The 14,527-nt window shown below is 49.7% G+C and overlaps 2 protein-coding genes across 8 annotated transcripts in view; one reads left to right on the top strand and one right to left on the bottom strand.

Moving 5' to 3' along the window:
- Positions 1-8: 8 nt before the first annotated feature.
- On the top strand, positions 9-1,713 carry KRTCAP3 (keratinocyte associated protein 3). Of its 3 annotated transcripts, none has more exons than XM_014850384.3 (7): positions 9-173; positions 314-498; positions 566-641; positions 946-1,022; positions 1,146-1,280; positions 1,387-1,499; positions 1,624-1,713. In XM_014850384.3, the coding sequence occupies exons 1-6, from the start codon at positions 146-148 to the stop codon at positions 1,492-1,494; spliced, it is 609 nt and encodes a 202-aa protein (XP_014705870.1). In that variant the 5' UTR covers positions 9-145; the 3' UTR covers positions 1,495-1,499; positions 1,624-1,713. The 3 variants fall into 3 exon arrangements, with proteins under 3 accessions (XP_014705870.1, XP_014705869.1, XP_014705868.1); XM_014850383.3 differs by having other exon boundaries at positions 19-173; positions 582-641; positions 816-1,022; positions 1,621-1,713; XM_014850382.3 differs by having other exon boundaries at positions 27-173; positions 582-641; positions 816-1,022.
- A 75-nt stretch (positions 1,714-1,788) lies between these two features.
- The window catches only part of IFT172 (intraflagellar transport 172), a 32,223-nt gene continuing 19,484 nt past the window's right edge, over positions 1,789-14,527 (bottom strand). For 4 of the 5 annotated variants that reach the window (XM_044772136.2, XM_014850368.3, XM_044772137.2 and 1 more), the window contains 28 exons: positions 14,284-14,361; positions 13,793-14,041; positions 13,533-13,611; positions 13,203-13,323; positions 12,870-13,014; positions 12,254-12,343; positions 11,597-11,694; positions 11,289-11,424; positions 11,087-11,203; positions 10,349-10,491; positions 9,474-9,567; positions 9,257-9,321; positions 8,908-9,088; positions 8,559-8,668; positions 8,310-8,439; positions 6,380-6,478; positions 6,069-6,178; positions 5,876-5,939; positions 5,667-5,753; positions 5,252-5,368; positions 4,314-4,424; positions 4,001-4,120; positions 3,364-3,459; positions 3,086-3,145; positions 2,902-3,000; positions 2,441-2,594; positions 2,151-2,242; positions 1,789-1,940 (listed from right to left, as the gene is read on the bottom strand). In XM_044772136.2, coding sequence (XP_044628071.1) covers positions 1,851-1,940; positions 2,151-2,242; positions 2,441-2,594; positions 2,902-3,000; positions 3,086-3,145; positions 3,364-3,459; positions 4,001-4,120; positions 4,314-4,424; positions 5,252-5,368; positions 5,667-5,753; positions 5,876-5,939; positions 6,069-6,178; positions 6,380-6,478; positions 8,310-8,439; positions 8,559-8,668; positions 8,908-9,088; positions 9,257-9,321; positions 9,474-9,567; positions 10,349-10,491; positions 11,087-11,203; positions 11,289-11,424; positions 11,597-11,694; positions 12,254-12,343; positions 12,870-13,014; positions 13,203-13,323; positions 13,533-13,611; positions 13,793-14,041; positions 14,284-14,361 — 3,135 coding nt within the window. In that variant the 3' untranslated portion in view covers positions 1,789-1,850. Of the gene's footprint in view, positions 1,941-2,150; positions 2,243-2,440; positions 2,595-2,901; positions 3,001-3,085; positions 3,146-3,363; positions 3,460-4,000; positions 4,196-4,313; positions 4,425-5,251; positions 5,369-5,666; positions 5,754-5,875; positions 5,940-6,068; positions 6,179-6,379; positions 6,479-8,309; positions 8,440-8,558; positions 8,669-8,907; positions 9,089-9,256; positions 9,322-9,473; positions 9,568-10,348; positions 10,492-11,086; positions 11,204-11,288; positions 11,425-11,596; positions 11,695-12,253; positions 12,344-12,869; positions 13,015-13,202; positions 13,324-13,532; positions 13,612-13,792; positions 14,042-14,283; positions 14,362-14,527 lie in introns of all 5 variants that reach the window. The other variant, XR_011504124.1, reaches the window with a different exon arrangement.

Raw genomic sequence — 14,527 nt, 5'->3', positions numbered from 1 at the left:
TGTGTGTTTGCGCCTTCCCCGCTAGGGGGCGCGGGGCGCGGAGGTTGGGCCTCCAGGTAGCAATCGGGCGGAACTGGCCTCTGGGAGAGCGAGGGAGGGGCCGGGACCAGGTAGAGCTGCCGGCGGCGAGGCGCCCGGGGACGGGATGAGGTGCTGCCGCCTCTGCAGATTCGGTAACTTCCGGCCCCTGCGGTCTCGTTCCCCTGCGCCTACCTTCGACCCCTCCTATAGCCCCTTGTTAGCGTGGGGCGGCCGCCCGGGGCCCCGCGGTTCCTCTCCGGGCTCAGGCCTGCCCCTCCCCCCTGCTTTGCAGACGCTGCCCGGGGCCCCCGGCTGCTTATGCGCGTGGGCCTCGCATTGATCTTGGTGGGCCACCTGAACCTGCTGCTGGGGGCCGTGCTGCACGGCACCGTCCTGCGGCACGTGGCCAATCCTCGCGGCGCCGTCACCCCGGAGTACACTACCGCCAATGTCATCTCCGTGGGCTCAGGGCTGCTGGTGAGCGCCGCGGGCGGGGTGGGATGGGGCTGCAGGAGGGCGGCGCGGAGCGCAGCGCGGGCCTCAGGCTTTGTGTCTTCCAGAGTGTTTCCGTGGGACTTGTGGCCCTCTTGGCATCCAGGAACCTTCTTCGCCCACGACTGGTGAGAGGGGATTCTGGAGCTTTAATGAGTAGGCCTGGAGTCAGGGAAATGGGGGCTTGACAGCTTCATCTTTAAGTAGGAAGAGGGGCCTCAAATAGAGAAACCTCAGGAGTCTACTCAGGGGGAGAGTCAGCCACCTCTAGGCTGCTCACCCAGATCTTGTGCCCTCATCAGCACTGGGCCCTGCTGGCACTAGCTCTCCTGAACCTGCTCATGTCTGCTGCCTGCTCGCTGGGCCTCCTCCTTGCTGTGTCACTCACTGTGGCCAATGGTGGCCGCCGTCTTATTGCTGACTGTCATCCAGGACTGCTGGATCCTTTGCTACCCTTGGACCAGGGGCCAGGACAAACTGACTGCTCCTTTGACCCCACAAGAATCTATGTGAGTCCATTCTCAGCCTTTTTGCAGTCCACATAGCCTTGGTCCTGCCCTTTTAATGTGCCCCCACTTTCCACTCCTGCCCTGCTCCCTCTTAGTCCCCCACCATTCCTCTTTGCCTTTTAGGATACAGCCTTGGCTCTCTGGATCCCTTCTTTGCTCATGTCTGCAGCAGAGGCTGCTCTGTCTGGTTACTGCTGTGTGGCCGCACTCACTCTACGTGGGGTTGGGCCCTGCAAGAAGGAAGGACTACAGGGGCAGGTAAGGAAGATGAACAGGAAGGGTTCATTTAACACAGATTGGCTGTGTTGAAAAGATGCTGAACTATAATTCAGGGCCAGAGTACTAACTCCACCCTCTTCTGCAGCTGGAGGAACTGACGGAGCTTGAACTTCCTAAATTTAAAAGGCAGGAAAATGAGCAGCTACTGGATCAAAATCCAGAAATCCAGGCATCACGGAAAAGTTGGGCTTAGGACAGGTAATGGGCCATGAGGACTGTGGCCTGGGAAAAGGGTGGGGGCAGGGAACCACTCTTAGAACTGGGTCGAGTCCTTTGCTATGCTGTTTGCCCTCTGACCCAGGCTCTCCCTCCTATCAAGCAGGTGCTGACCAGAGGCTCAGTCCACAGGGGTTTTCCAACTGACCCCTAGGATGATAGAAACAATTGTAATAAAAGAACTTTTTTCTTCTACTTGATTATGATTCTTTTGGGGGGAAAAGGACACTGGGCTGGTGTTGGGGGTGACCTTGATCAAAGAATACAGTGGTCTCAGTTACAAGACTTTAATGTGAGAGAATACGTAAGAAATTCTTCCCTGAGCTCTACCAGTTACTGAAAGGAAAAGCTGGTGCTGGGTAGCCCTCCACACCACTGACTGATGAATTTCAGCACATCCTGGCACACCGGGCTGTGGGAGGTCTGTGAGGACAAGGGAAGAAGATGAGAGGAACTCATTAGTGCTGAGAAAACATTCCTGATATAAAGACAATCAGCTCCATCTCAGTCTGGGGAGCAGGATTCAGGGCCTGCAGCTGCCTTCTTGACGATCCCACCCACCCTTCTGGTGGTTTGTTGTTTTTCTTCAGTGCTGCTCTCCCTACCCTCATCCTTCAAGTCTTCCTGTCTAACCTTGATAGCCATAAGGAACTTATTCCAGTTGTCCTTGTTAGCTGCTTTCCCTGGCCGCTTAAATTCAATTTTGTTCCTCAGAATGGGGTATCCTGTCGGGGAAGAAAAAAAAATGAACTGGGGTTTGAGAGGGACTGAGGAGGGAAAACAATGAGCAATTTTGGGTACAAAGTACGATGTTCTTGTCTTCTGCATCCTTTACTGAATCACAGTAAAATAGTTTCTTGATCCTGCCGTTTTTCCCTCCTTTCTACCCACCACAGAATATGAGGTGCTGTAGGGTTCTGTACCGGTAATGAGGCAGGGCAGTGCCCGAACTCCAGTGCTTGCTGCCACCAGGGAAGCTTCATAGGCACCGCGCTCATCCCGAGGCAGGACTTGTTCCAGCCGCTGGTCCATTGAGACTGTGAGCACCCAGTCTCGAACCTCTTCTCTCTGAGCCTCCTGGGAAGGACAGAGGGAGCAGCAGCTTCACGCAGGGCAGGGCAAGTGGAGGGTGGTGAGTGAGGGGGTTTGCTAAGCCATCATCCTGTGCACCACGTTTTACCCATAAATGAGTCTCCTTGGACTGGGGGTCACAGTCACAGCCTTAGCTTTTTCCTCTGAAGGAATGGTGAGGGCTGAGGCCCTTCCAAAGATGTTGCTGACTGATGCCCATTACAAAGGGTTGGGAAGACCAACCTAAAATGTCCTCTCTTCTCAGTGCACTCACACTGGTAAGGCCTCCCATTCTTCAGTCCTGTGCCCTTACCGGTATGTGCTGCTTGGCTGGGAGTGGCACCTCAAAGGGAATGTCTGTGTCCTGAAAGTCAGAGTGGTCAAGGGCATCCAGAGTGCCTTCTTCGATTGCCTGTGGCAGAGTGGGCAGCCATGAGATAGGCACAGCTCGTGACCGGCAAAACCTCCCAACCTCTGGACACAACTTGCCTACTCACATCAGTCAGATCCAAAAAGCGGTTGAGGAAGATGAATGCCATGTTCTCCCAGCCAACTGCCTGCAACACAGAAAAGTTGCAAGTAGGAGTGAGCAGCTGGGCTGGACACTGCTTTTCCAGGATGCAAGGGGAAGAATCCAGGAAGATACAGGAAAACAATATCTTCCATAACATCAGCCCACACTCAGCTCTGAACTACCTGAGCAGATGGGATAGTTTACTTTCCAACTTTTCATTTCCTTATTTCCTCGGCCCCACCCTTCCTTGTCCCAGCTCACCTTGGCAGCAACGCCTGCTTCATAGAAGGCCTTGTCTGCAGGTAGTAGTTGGGTGTGACGTAAGAGAGAAACAGAAAGCCTGGCGGCCACAGTTTCCTACAGATTAAAGTCAGAGCATTATGATCCTGGCACTATAGTGACTGGGCTACCAGACCAATATCTTATAACTAAGGCAACCACAGAACCAGAAAACCAACAATGAAAATTAAATTGCTCTGGATTTGAAGCAGTTCTGGGTCTTAGTTTTCTTCATCTGCACAAGAGAACTGGGCCTAGATTATTTCTAAATTTCCTTCCACTTCTAGAATTCTATCATCCTAGTATAGGAACTAAATGTACAATATACTATCATGAATAAGCCAAAGGTGTGTATATATTATAAGAGGTCAATACAGAAATCATGGGATTTGAATGCTTAAGCATAATGTGGCTGGAACAGTGTGAGCCCAGAGCTCTAAGAAGGTCAAAGGAGTACAGGAAGAAAACCATCTCAGCCAGGGTTAAAGATTCATTTAAAGAGAAGAGAAGCTAGGAGAGAAGTGGGCTGAGCTTGAGAATCCAGAACTTGAATTCATTCAACTTCATATACTGGAAGATGTGTCCATAAGACTGAATACTCCTTCTGCCTCCATCTCACCAGCTGTTTGACACTCTGGGCCGCAGAGCGAGTGGCATAGTAATGAGCAATCAGCAGCATCGTCTCGAACTCCTCATGGGCTGGAGAGTTCGCCTCACTGGACTTCACCAGGTTTTCACACTAGAGCAGAAGAGCCACAGCCTGGGTCAGGGGTCAGAGGATGCCAGGGCCATAGAGTGGTCAACTGATGGCCACCTGGACAGAGGAAGGTACAATACATCTGAGGGTAAAGGTTCATGTGCATGAAAGAAGAGACGAGGACAGGGACAGGTGGAGTAGCCTTTTCACTCTGTTGTTGACCGGACTTCCTCACCAGGTTGAAGAGGACATCCCGAAGATCAGCCCAGTTGTGATAGGCCTCAGCACTGTTGGTCCCAGGTGAGCTCACCATGTCAGTGAAGATCCTTTTGTAGATGTTGAAGTTCTGGAAGTAGAGGGGGAAAGGAGAGCTGAGTGAGAAGGGGCTAACTAGAAGAAAAAGTCAGTGGAAGTGGGGCCAAAGAGGAAAACAGGCTGTAAATATGTATGTGGAGAAGGAAGGGGACAATAATGCAGAAAGTGTTTATTATTTTTAGGGATGAGAAAGAAGAGTAAGAAAATAACTATTTCTTACTAATTGGTGCTTTGTGAGTGTGGGAAAATGTGTGAATGTGAATGCACAGTCACGGTGTTAATGGGCTAATATTCTAGAGAGCTGTGATGCTCAGATAGGAGAGCAGCGTTTATTCTCTGGAGGAAGTTAATAAGGCCCTAGAGGTGTGTGCAGGATTCCTCTCTGAAAGACTGTTCCCTGTGTATTAGCTAAGAGCATGGGGAGGTTGGGTGTTTCTTCAAAGGGTAAATTCTCCAGAGGCTGTATATTTCAGAAGAGACTAGGTGGGGTCTCTGGGAATGATACTAATGAAAGAATCCTTTGAGAAGACAGTTCCTGAGACGATGCGTAGTTCTTTTTTTTTTTTTTTAAATATTTTATTTTTTTCCTTTTTCTCCCCAAAGCCCCCTGGTACACAGTTGTATATTCTTCGTTGTGGGTCCTTCTAGCTGTGGCATGTGGGACGCTGCCTCAGCATGGTCTGATGAGCAGTACCATGTCCGCGCCCAGGATTCAAACCAACAAAACACTGGGCCACCTGCAGCGGAGCGTGCGAACCTAACCACTCGGCCACAGGGCCAGCCCCAAGATGGGTAGTTCTTGAAGAGAAGGTAAGACTTTCCTCGAGCAAACATTCGCCCCAAGGAGCAGGCTGGTACCTGTGGGTTAGCAGGGGCTCCGTGTTGCACATACAGGGCCAGTGCCTGGGCATAGCCACCTTCTCGGATCAGGTGAGTCGCATACAATGCTACGTACTTGTGCAGAATCTTGTAGTTCTGTCCCAGGGGTGAAGGAAAAGCATGGGGAGATTGGGATCAGTAAGACCAGACAGTGAGGGTTGGGTGGGGAGTTGAAGGTGTGGATTTGTTTAGGAGGCAAAGGGCATATACAAGCCAGGCCCAGGTAGGCCTTTGACCCCAACTTCAGAGTGTGAGAGACTGAACTCTCTGATGCTGATTAGAGATCTTTGGGGTTTGAGCTTTGGAGGGAGTAAGAGGGATACAGCTCTCGGGCAGGGGAGGAGTCAAGGGAAAATGTACAGAAGAGCTGGGAACAGGAGGAAAAGAACAGTACCTGCTTGGTAGCCGTGTCAATGCACTTGTCCCACTGGCCCTGCTCCACATACAGGTCCAAAGCAGCCACGACATCCACACCCACCAGCTATGGATCAGTTGAAAAGACACAGTTACATGAGGAAAGAGATGACACGAGGCGGAGAAGAGGGAGAGAATCTCTTGAGCCTCTCTGTGCCTTCTGCCTCCTGCTAACTCTGCAAGTCTCACCGAGTCCACTTTGCCCTGGTTCTTGAGGAACTCTTTATAATGCTGGTCCACATAGTCTTCATACCTGTGAAGATGTATCAGATCTCACATTTCATGGTCCAGGGACGCACACCCTTCCTGGGAGAACTTTCTCCCAGTCTTTACAAAAGGAAGTAAAAGAGAATTTCCCACTGAGGAGGGGTTGTGAGCTTACCGTGGATCTAACTCCTTGGCCACACGCTTGGCCTTGTTCCACTCCTCACCCTCAATGAAAGCATCGATCGCTTCCTTGACTAGGTCCAGGTTCAGATAGAGCTCTGCAGCCTGCATGGGGGGAAATCAGAGATTGGAGGCCATCTTTCCCCTTCACTCCCTAGTCTTTCCTCTGTGAGCTCTCCTGTTTCCCCAGAACTGCACGCCATGTGTGCCAAGAAACCCACCTCACACACTCTCCTGGCTGTAGATGTCACCATTCCACCCATCTCTGTAGAATCTATTTCTTTTCAGTCCCAGCACCCTACTTACTGCACTGTGCTTTCCAATTCCAATCAGCTGAGGTCCTACAGCCCGAACTACTTCCAGACTGCGTTGGGGAGGCAGAAACTTGATGGAGAGTTCGGCTGCCTGTGTGGTTGAACAGAAGATGGAAATGGGTAGGAGAGACAAATACCGCTGGGGCTCCTCGGCCTGATCTATTTTTTCTCTCCAGTTGCCAACTTTCTCTCTTGCACTCTCCCTCACCTTCCACGTTCCTGGGCAAAAACTGCCTCATGGTCCATTGTGCCTTTAAATGATCATCAGTGGACCTATCTGTTCCTCTCAGCTCATCTTCTTTCAGACACTCTCTTTGCTGTCTGAGGTCACTGCATTTGGTCCTGCCACCTTTGAAAAACTGGTTTCTCAAGTCTTTGTCACAAACAGAATCTTGGTAGCATGGTATAGAGAAAGAACTCCTAAAATATGAGTCCAGGGCATTCTGCAACTATTTGTGTTGGGCTTTTCTGAGCCTCAGTTTCTTCATCTGTAAGACTTATGGTGAGTGTAGATACGTACTGTCCAGAACAGAAGCACTAGTCACATGTGGCTAGTCCCAACTGAGATGTGCTGTAAGCTTAAATACACACTGGATTTCAAAGACACTTTAGTATGAAAAAAAGAATGTAAAATATATTGATTACATGTTGAAATAATAGTTTAGATATATTGGATTAAATAAAATATGTTAAAATTATTTTCACCTGTATCTTTTTTACTTATTTGAATGAGGCTGCTAGAAAATTTTAAATTACATGTGTGACTTGCCTATGTGACTTGCATTATTTTTCAGTTGGACAGTGCTGGTCTAGATGATCTTGGAGACACCTTCCAACCCTAAAACTCAGCAATTCTACAAACCCAAGTGTTCTATAAGCTCATTCTATTTCCATTCTGGTGCTGACATCCTGAGCAGATTTTAATTTCCATATGGTCCAATTTAGCTATAGTCTATGCTAAACCTCCTGGTCTTTCCCCCACCTATTCTTGCCTCTTTCTTTACCTGCCAAATCCTTCAAAGCTTAAAGTGCCCCCATCCAGGAAGCCATCCTCTGACTAATCCAAAGAAGGTATAGTCATACACAGACCCCAGTGGACAATGCCCGAGTAAGACACAGCAGATGCTTAGTAAATACTTGCTGATTAAAATCTGCTAAACTCATACAAGCAATCATCACTTCTTCTTTATACTTCCTTCCCCTCCAACTTCTAGGGGCTCTTCAATTACAAGGCCTCAGAAACCTAAGGGAAATTCTGCAGGGGCATCATCACACCAACATTTTATTTAGGGGGCTGATCAATCTTGCCCCCTCATAAGTCCTAATACCATATTTCCTGAATCCAAGGCACATCATTTAAACTACAGATGTATCCCGATTTCAAAGGTCCTAAAATGTGATCATATATATGTCTCAGAATTGATGAAACCTATTGGCTGGGCTTACTCTGCTAGAGGCTGCTTTTCAGGAGCTGCTGGGTAGAGGAGGAGCCTCTGCTTTCTTTGTGGCCTCCCTCTAGCCTCAGCTCCAAGGCTTGGATTTGCCCTTTCAGCTCCAGTCCCAGGCCCACCTCCTCCCTCACAAAGCCTCCTCAAGGCCCTCAGCCCACAGAGATCTCACCTTTCTCTAAACTCCACTTTGAATCACACACTTTAGTCTTCACTCAGATACAATATTAATTAATTGAGCCATGTGTTAGTCTAACTTCCCCCAATTTCTAGCTGTCAGAGTTCTATCTTATATCCCCTGTTGTAGCCTTCATAGGTTCTAGATCTAGCATCTAGCAAGCACTCATTACATACCTGCTACCTGACTGAAACAAAAAGACACAGGACGAAAAAGACGGATGTCTGAGAAGGAATGCTGGGTGTGAATGGAGGCCTGGGGAAGCGGAGGGCCAGGAAATGTGTGACAGGCCTCACCTTCATCCAGCACTTCTCCACCAGGCTGCTGCTTCCTGAGTCCCGCACTTTGAGGTAACAGTCGACTGCACGGCTATACTCTCCAGCCTGTTCCCAGTGTCGAGCTTGTTCCACTAGTCCCTCCATGCCCCTGTTGAGAGGAGAGTGCTTGTGACCAGGAATGGGGAGGGGCAGCATGGCCTATCCTGTGTACACCTTGTGACCCAGCCTCCAACCTTGCCAACATCTCCTGGCCGCCTGGCTTCATACCTGGCCCCCTTCTTTGTAGCCTCCCGCTCATACTCTTCCTGCAGAGCCTCCAGCTGGCCAGGCATGTAGTCCTTGCAGATCCGCAGGGCATCACTCCATAATCCAGCCTCCTGCTCAGATTTCCGGGTATGAGGAGGGCAGAGGCAGGCATGACAGCTTCCCACTGCCACACAGGTGCTATGAGCCACTGATCTCTGGGTCCTTGGATTCTCTCCTTCCTATTATCTCTCCTTCCCCCTCCCGAATGCTAACCTTCTGGAGCTCTCTCAGTACCAGGGGTCAGTGTAGCACTCTGTGGGCTCTCATCTCCTCTGACCCTCCCCTCAAGGCCCTGAATCCAGTGCCCCACCTTATAATAATTGAGGGCCAGGCCTGGTCTCTGGGCCCGAAGCAGCAGCCCTTCTGCTTTCTGAAAGTCCTTCTCCTCCAAGGCCCCCCGGGCCTGCCCCACGAGCACCTCGGCGACGCTGTCAGGGTCATGGGCCTCAGCCACACGCTGAGCTGCCTCCCAATCCTGGTTATGGACAAACCTGCTCCCAAATGAGATTGAAGTGTCAACAATGACAGGCAAACAGCCATGTCATTGAGGGGATATGAGATTTATCAGTACTAGGTTTAGATGAAGGTGAAGATGACAATGTAAGATCCTGGGGCCATGCCTGGGAGGACAGAATTAAGGAATTTATGGGGTAACTCACATGAGGACTGCTTCCTTGGGTTTACCAGCCCTGATGAATTCAGCTTCAGCTTCTTCAAATTTACCCTAGAGGGAGAGAAAGGCAGCCACACGTGATGAGGAGACTGGGATCACAGGCAACCCAGAGACACAGGAGGTTTGATGGGCAGTGGGCTGGGGATGGAAAGGAGGGCTCTGTGGTCAGGGTCAAAAGCAATGGAGAAGGACCACATCCATACCTCATCCTCCAGGTACATAGCGAATCTGAGATGAATCTCAGGGGTTTTGTGCTTGAGCGCCAGCCGAGAGAGTTCAAAAGCAAATTCAAAGGAGCTGAAATGGAAGGTGCAGATAAAGTATGCCTACTCAATACTTCCTTTTATAAGAGGAAAAGAGAAACAGCGGGCAAAAGAAAACAGAGACAGAGAAAGGACTGAGAGGAGGAAAGGGGAAAGATTAAGAATGATAGTTGATATGAAATGACAGAGAAGCACAGAGAGATGTAAAGGAAGACATGGATCAGAAGACACTTGGAAAGGCCTGTGCTTCCCCAAGACCAGCGGACTGTGAAAGAGTGGGAGGAAGGAGGGAGCAGGAGGGAGGAGGGAGCCTCGCAGCACTACCTGGACAGGGGTAGGAAGGGTTCTTGGTGCTCCCACCACCTCCTTCTGAGCCACATGCACATTAGCAGAAAAACAGTCTCTCAAAAACGAGTCAGGCTACCCTTAGTCTGACTGAGGCAGGACGACTACTGGTGTTCCTAACATTTGCTTAAGAAAAGTTCATTTTGCATTTAACAGAATCATACTTCCATTACTCAGAAGTAAGTCACTGGCTTAGTGCATTTTAGCTTTAAAAGCTGTTCTCTCTCCACATTTCTCCATAGACCAGCCAAAGATTAAACACTGTTCTGAGCCCCTGGGGAACAGGAGCAGAATTACTAATTCATTCTTGCCTCTCTGTTAAGTCCTTTCAAGGATCTCTCCCTTTCACATTTCTTCACTCTCACCTCAGTTTTTAGAAATGCTTTTCAGTTACCCATCACATTTCTTTCCCTATATGGAGGCTCTGTCTGGAACTAGGCCAATGGAGAGAAGAAGGCTTAGGGCCTCACCAGTTGTCAGCAGCGTGGTCAATAGCAGCTTCCAGGAGTCCCAGCTTATTAAGCAGTCTAACTGCAGCCTCTCCTCCCAGGCTCTTTGCCCACAGATAGGCCACATGTTTGTGGGCATTAGCTCCTCCATGAGCCTTGGCCACCTGTAAAGCAAAGCCACCTGGCAATCCTTCAACACAGGGGTACACGGTTACTCCCTTCTCATCTCTGATCTGACTTCAGCTTTGACAAGGATGAGGTACCTGTTCTAGAACAATAGGAAGAGGACTAACTTTCAGGGTCTCTTAACTTGCTTAGGGTCCAAGAATGGATTTCAGGTAGTCCACAAACCCTTAAAACTGTATGAGAAATACTGTGTATAGGTGTGGAGATTTTCTTTTTGTAAGACTGGCACCTGAGCTAACATCTGTTGCCAATCTTTTTTTTTTCTTCTTCTTCTTCTCCCCAATGCCCCCCAGTACATAGCTGTATATTCTAGTTGTAGGTCCTTCTGGCTCTGTTATGTGGGACGCTGCCTCCTGGCTTGATGAGTGGTGCTAGGTCAGCACCCAGCATCTGAACTAGTGAAACCCTGTGGCCACCAAAGCGGAGCATGTGAACTTAACTACTCGGCCACAGGGCCGGCCCTAGGTGTAGACATTTTTCAAAGACACTCACAACCAGTTTAGAATTAGATAGTCAGTTGAGAGTGGCAAAAGAAGGGTGGATGTACTCCTGAGTGTGGCCTGGAGTCCTTACCCGGTAGGCCTCTTCCCAAAGCCCATTGGACCGGTACATGTTCACTGTTGCCTTCCATTCCTGGGCCTCGAGGTAGTGATACTCAGCCTCTGGTAGTCGGCCTTCAGCCTCCAGCTCCTGAGGAAAGGTAGGTTAGAATAGAGAGAGGAGGAGGGGGAGCCTGTTTGGGGAAGAGACAGGCAAGAACAGGAGAAGGGCTCACCTTGCCCAGATGTAGGTGTGTATCACTGAGGAGATCTGGGTGGTGCTTCCCTACTAGCCGGATCATATCATCATACAACTTGTGCTTTTTGAACATGGTGATGGCAAGATCAGGCTCTTCCACTGTTACATATAGCCTGGGGATGGGAGATACACCTGGGACCTCCTAGACCCAGATTCCTGCTGTTAGGGTCCTAAGAGATCTTGTCACTGCTTTCTGGGCAGAAGGCACATATCCTCAGACCCTGTCCCTTCCTCCAGCCCTGAAGCCTCATCTCCCTCCACATCTCCTTTGGGGCCACAGCTCACCTTTCAGCCTCACGGTACTTGCCCTGCTTCTCCATCTCCTGAGCCTGGGTGATATAGAGCACTGACACATCTTCTGGTCTCATGCACTTCATCGCCAGCTATGTAGACGCACAGAGTCAGAGAAGCCTCACAGAGCCAGGTACCCCAAGGGAAGCGGAGGGACATGCAGAGTAGTCAGGGAAGTGAGGCTTCAAGGGAACCTGTTTTCTGAGGAACTCTGAACTTTCCCAACAACCACAGGAGTTTGGTTACTGCCACTCTCCTACTCAGTTCAGGGAATTCCAAGTCTGTAAGGAGCAGAGTAGGAACTATATTCTGCTAAGGCACGAGGGTCAGGGATACCCTTTGCTGGGGGCATACATTCCCATTACCTTACTCCTACTGTACCCACTGGGGTCTGGGAGCAGAAGCGAGAACGAAGTTACCAATGTGAACAGGGCTTCAGGAGTGGTACATCAGATTCTCCAGCTCCCAAGCCCATTCACTCTCTTCAGGTTTGGGAACAAAGGCCTCTCTTCATCCTTGCCTTTCCCGGAGGCTAGGGATCAAAGTTACCCAGACTATATTTTGGAACTCTTTCTCAGCTTTTAGGGGACCTGGTGAAGGGGGGAAGTCAGAAACTAAGGAAAGCAGCAACACAACCACCTCATTATCTACCTTGTGGGCTTGCTCCCAGCGGCCAGCTTGGGTGTACATGTCTATTGCATCTTTTGTCCGGTCTCCCTTAGTGTAGAGCTCCTCAGCAATCTGTAGTTGAGAGAGGTAGACGCAAAAGGTCAGAGCAGCAGCGTTAAAGCAGCCTGTAGGAGGAAAGAACAAACCTCAGCTGGGATGGAGGAGAGCCTGTGATACCATTATCGTATAGTAACAGTGAAGCAAAGATGACTATGGGTGACTCAGATTTTCTACTGTTTTGAAAAAAAGACCAGCTCAAAACAGTATGAGGAAAATACAATCAGCGTTTAAGAGGGCCTCAATTTCTGCAATGCCAGGCAATTCTATATGGTAACTACGTTGGAGTTATTCATGAAGAATCACTCATGCTGGCACACGAAGAGAGCTAGCGACTTACTTTCTGTATCTGGGAGAGGGGTCTGTGTCATGTTGGAATGAAATAGGGGAAGTAAATCTCTTTTTTTCTCATTCAGGGTGGTGAACTGTTGGGCCCCAGAAAGAAGGATATGTTGAGATGGCCCCCACTTCCTCTTCTAGATTCTCTCCCTGTTATCCTGTACTTCATTGCCTCAGGCTGCAGAAAGGGGCTCTGCCTCACCTCATACTCCTGCAGAGATGCATAGTGTTGGGCCACACGAGGATAATATTTGGACGCAGTGTTCCGGTCCTGTAGATCTAATATATAAATTGCCTTCTTCCACTGGCGGGCACCCAGGGCAGCCTCAATTGCCTTAATGGAGCACCTGGCATATTTAGGAAAGGCATAAATATGTGTGAGGAAAGAGAAAGATGGACAGAGGTAGAGACACCTCAAAAGCAAACTCCAACCTACATTTTGAGATCTCTTTTCTTTTAGGCCTTGGTGCCCTTACTTGCCCCATCACCTCTCACCTTATTCCCAAATCTCCTTTGCACCCCCATACCACCATACCTGGCTTCAATGTAATGATTAATGGCTGCATCAAGCTGCTTCTGCTGCACCAAGTGGTCCCCCCACGCCTCCTCCAGTCTCACCACCTCCACTGGGAATGCCAACCGAGCCAGCTCCACCGCTGCCAGAGATAGAGACAGCATTCAGCTTAGACTTCTAGGGAAGGGACTCAGGAAAAGTAAGACAGGGAAATGAGGTGTGGGATATAGGTGAGAAGTAGAGGAATGGAGAACTAAAGCCTGTCGACCTGGCTATAGATGCACAAAATAGGAGTTGGGGGACTGGGCAAGAGTCTACAACAGTGATGGATGGATTGTAGGTGGCTGGTACCTTTCATGAATGCGTTGCCTTTACAATAGCACTCTAGGGCACGCTGTGGATTTCGGATCTTCTCAAAAAGATCACCTGCCTGTTAACACATACCATATTACGACAATGATACCCCTACTACACAAAGAATCAAGTATCAGTCCCAAAAGCAAGAGACTTAGCCACCAGTCGGGAAGGGCTATGCACTCCAAGACTCCTCTGAGTATGAGAGGGGCACTGAGCCCTGGAGATAAGTGATAGGAATAGGAAGCCAGCCATACCCTTTCATACAGTTCCCCCTTGATAAGCGCTGCGGTGATGTGTTCTACCAGCTCTGTGTTGGCCAGCAGTTCCTCTTGGGTCAGCACCAGCCGAGCAGCTTTGGCAGGTAGCCCAGCTTTGAGGTAGAGGCTGATGGCTGCTAGCCCATCCCCTTGGCTCTCCTGCAGTTCACCTGCTCGCTCCTCTTGCTGTGTATCCATTAGCCACTGGTAGTAACCCCGGCGCAGCTTCTCCAGGGCTGGGTGCCCCTGGACATACAACAGAGAAGAACTAGAAGTCACACTGCTCCTTCCTACCCTGCTGCTTCCAGTGTTTCTCCAATCCCACTGCAGCAATGGAAACCCTCCCAGTCACCAATGTCCTAACTCCTCACCATATCAGGCCCCAGCCCCAACCCTGTTCTAGTTCCTATAGCCTTCTTGACAAGAGGAGGTTTCTGCTATTAGTGGAACCAAGATCTGAATAACTGTGGAGAAGACAGAACTGGTACCTTGGCCTCAGCCACAGCGATACACTCATCCCAACGGTGTAGCTCCTGGTACATGTCCATAGCCTCCTCAACAGCATTCTAGAGGAAGCCGGGCAGAGGAAAGAGGGACACCAAGAAGATACGAGGATGAGAAATCAGCAAGCTCTCCTGAGCCTGCCTAAGATGCCAGCCCATGTGGGCTAAAAGCCTCACCCTTTACTTATGTACAAGCAGAGGTGGATTTATTGTGCAAATAAAAGAAGCT

This window comes from Equus asinus, chromosome 6, assembly GCF_041296235.1.
Source record: "Equus asinus isolate D_3611 breed Donkey chromosome 6, EquAss-T2T_v2, whole genome shotgun sequence".
In the NCBI taxonomy this organism is placed as follows: domain Eukaryota; kingdom Metazoa; phylum Chordata; class Mammalia; order Perissodactyla; family Equidae; genus Equus; species Equus asinus.
Note: the sequence above shows the minus strand (reverse complement) of the source record. Positions and strands in the feature narration are given on the sequence as shown.

What these genes read in the sequence shown, in the direction of transcription:
- KRTCAP3 (XM_014850383.3), top strand. Translation starts at nt 146, where the DNA reads ATGAGGTGCTGCCGCCTCTGCAGATTCG. An exon ending in CCGTGGGCTCAGGGCTGCTG is followed by an intron (nt 499 to 581) that starts GTGAGCGCCGCG and finishes TGTGTCTTCCAG; the next exon opens with AGTGTTTCCGTGGGACTTGT. An exon ending in ACCTTCTTCGCCCACGACTG is followed by an intron (nt 642 to 815) that starts GTGAGAGGGGAT and finishes TGCCCTCATCAG; the next exon opens with CACTGGGCCCTGCTGGCACT.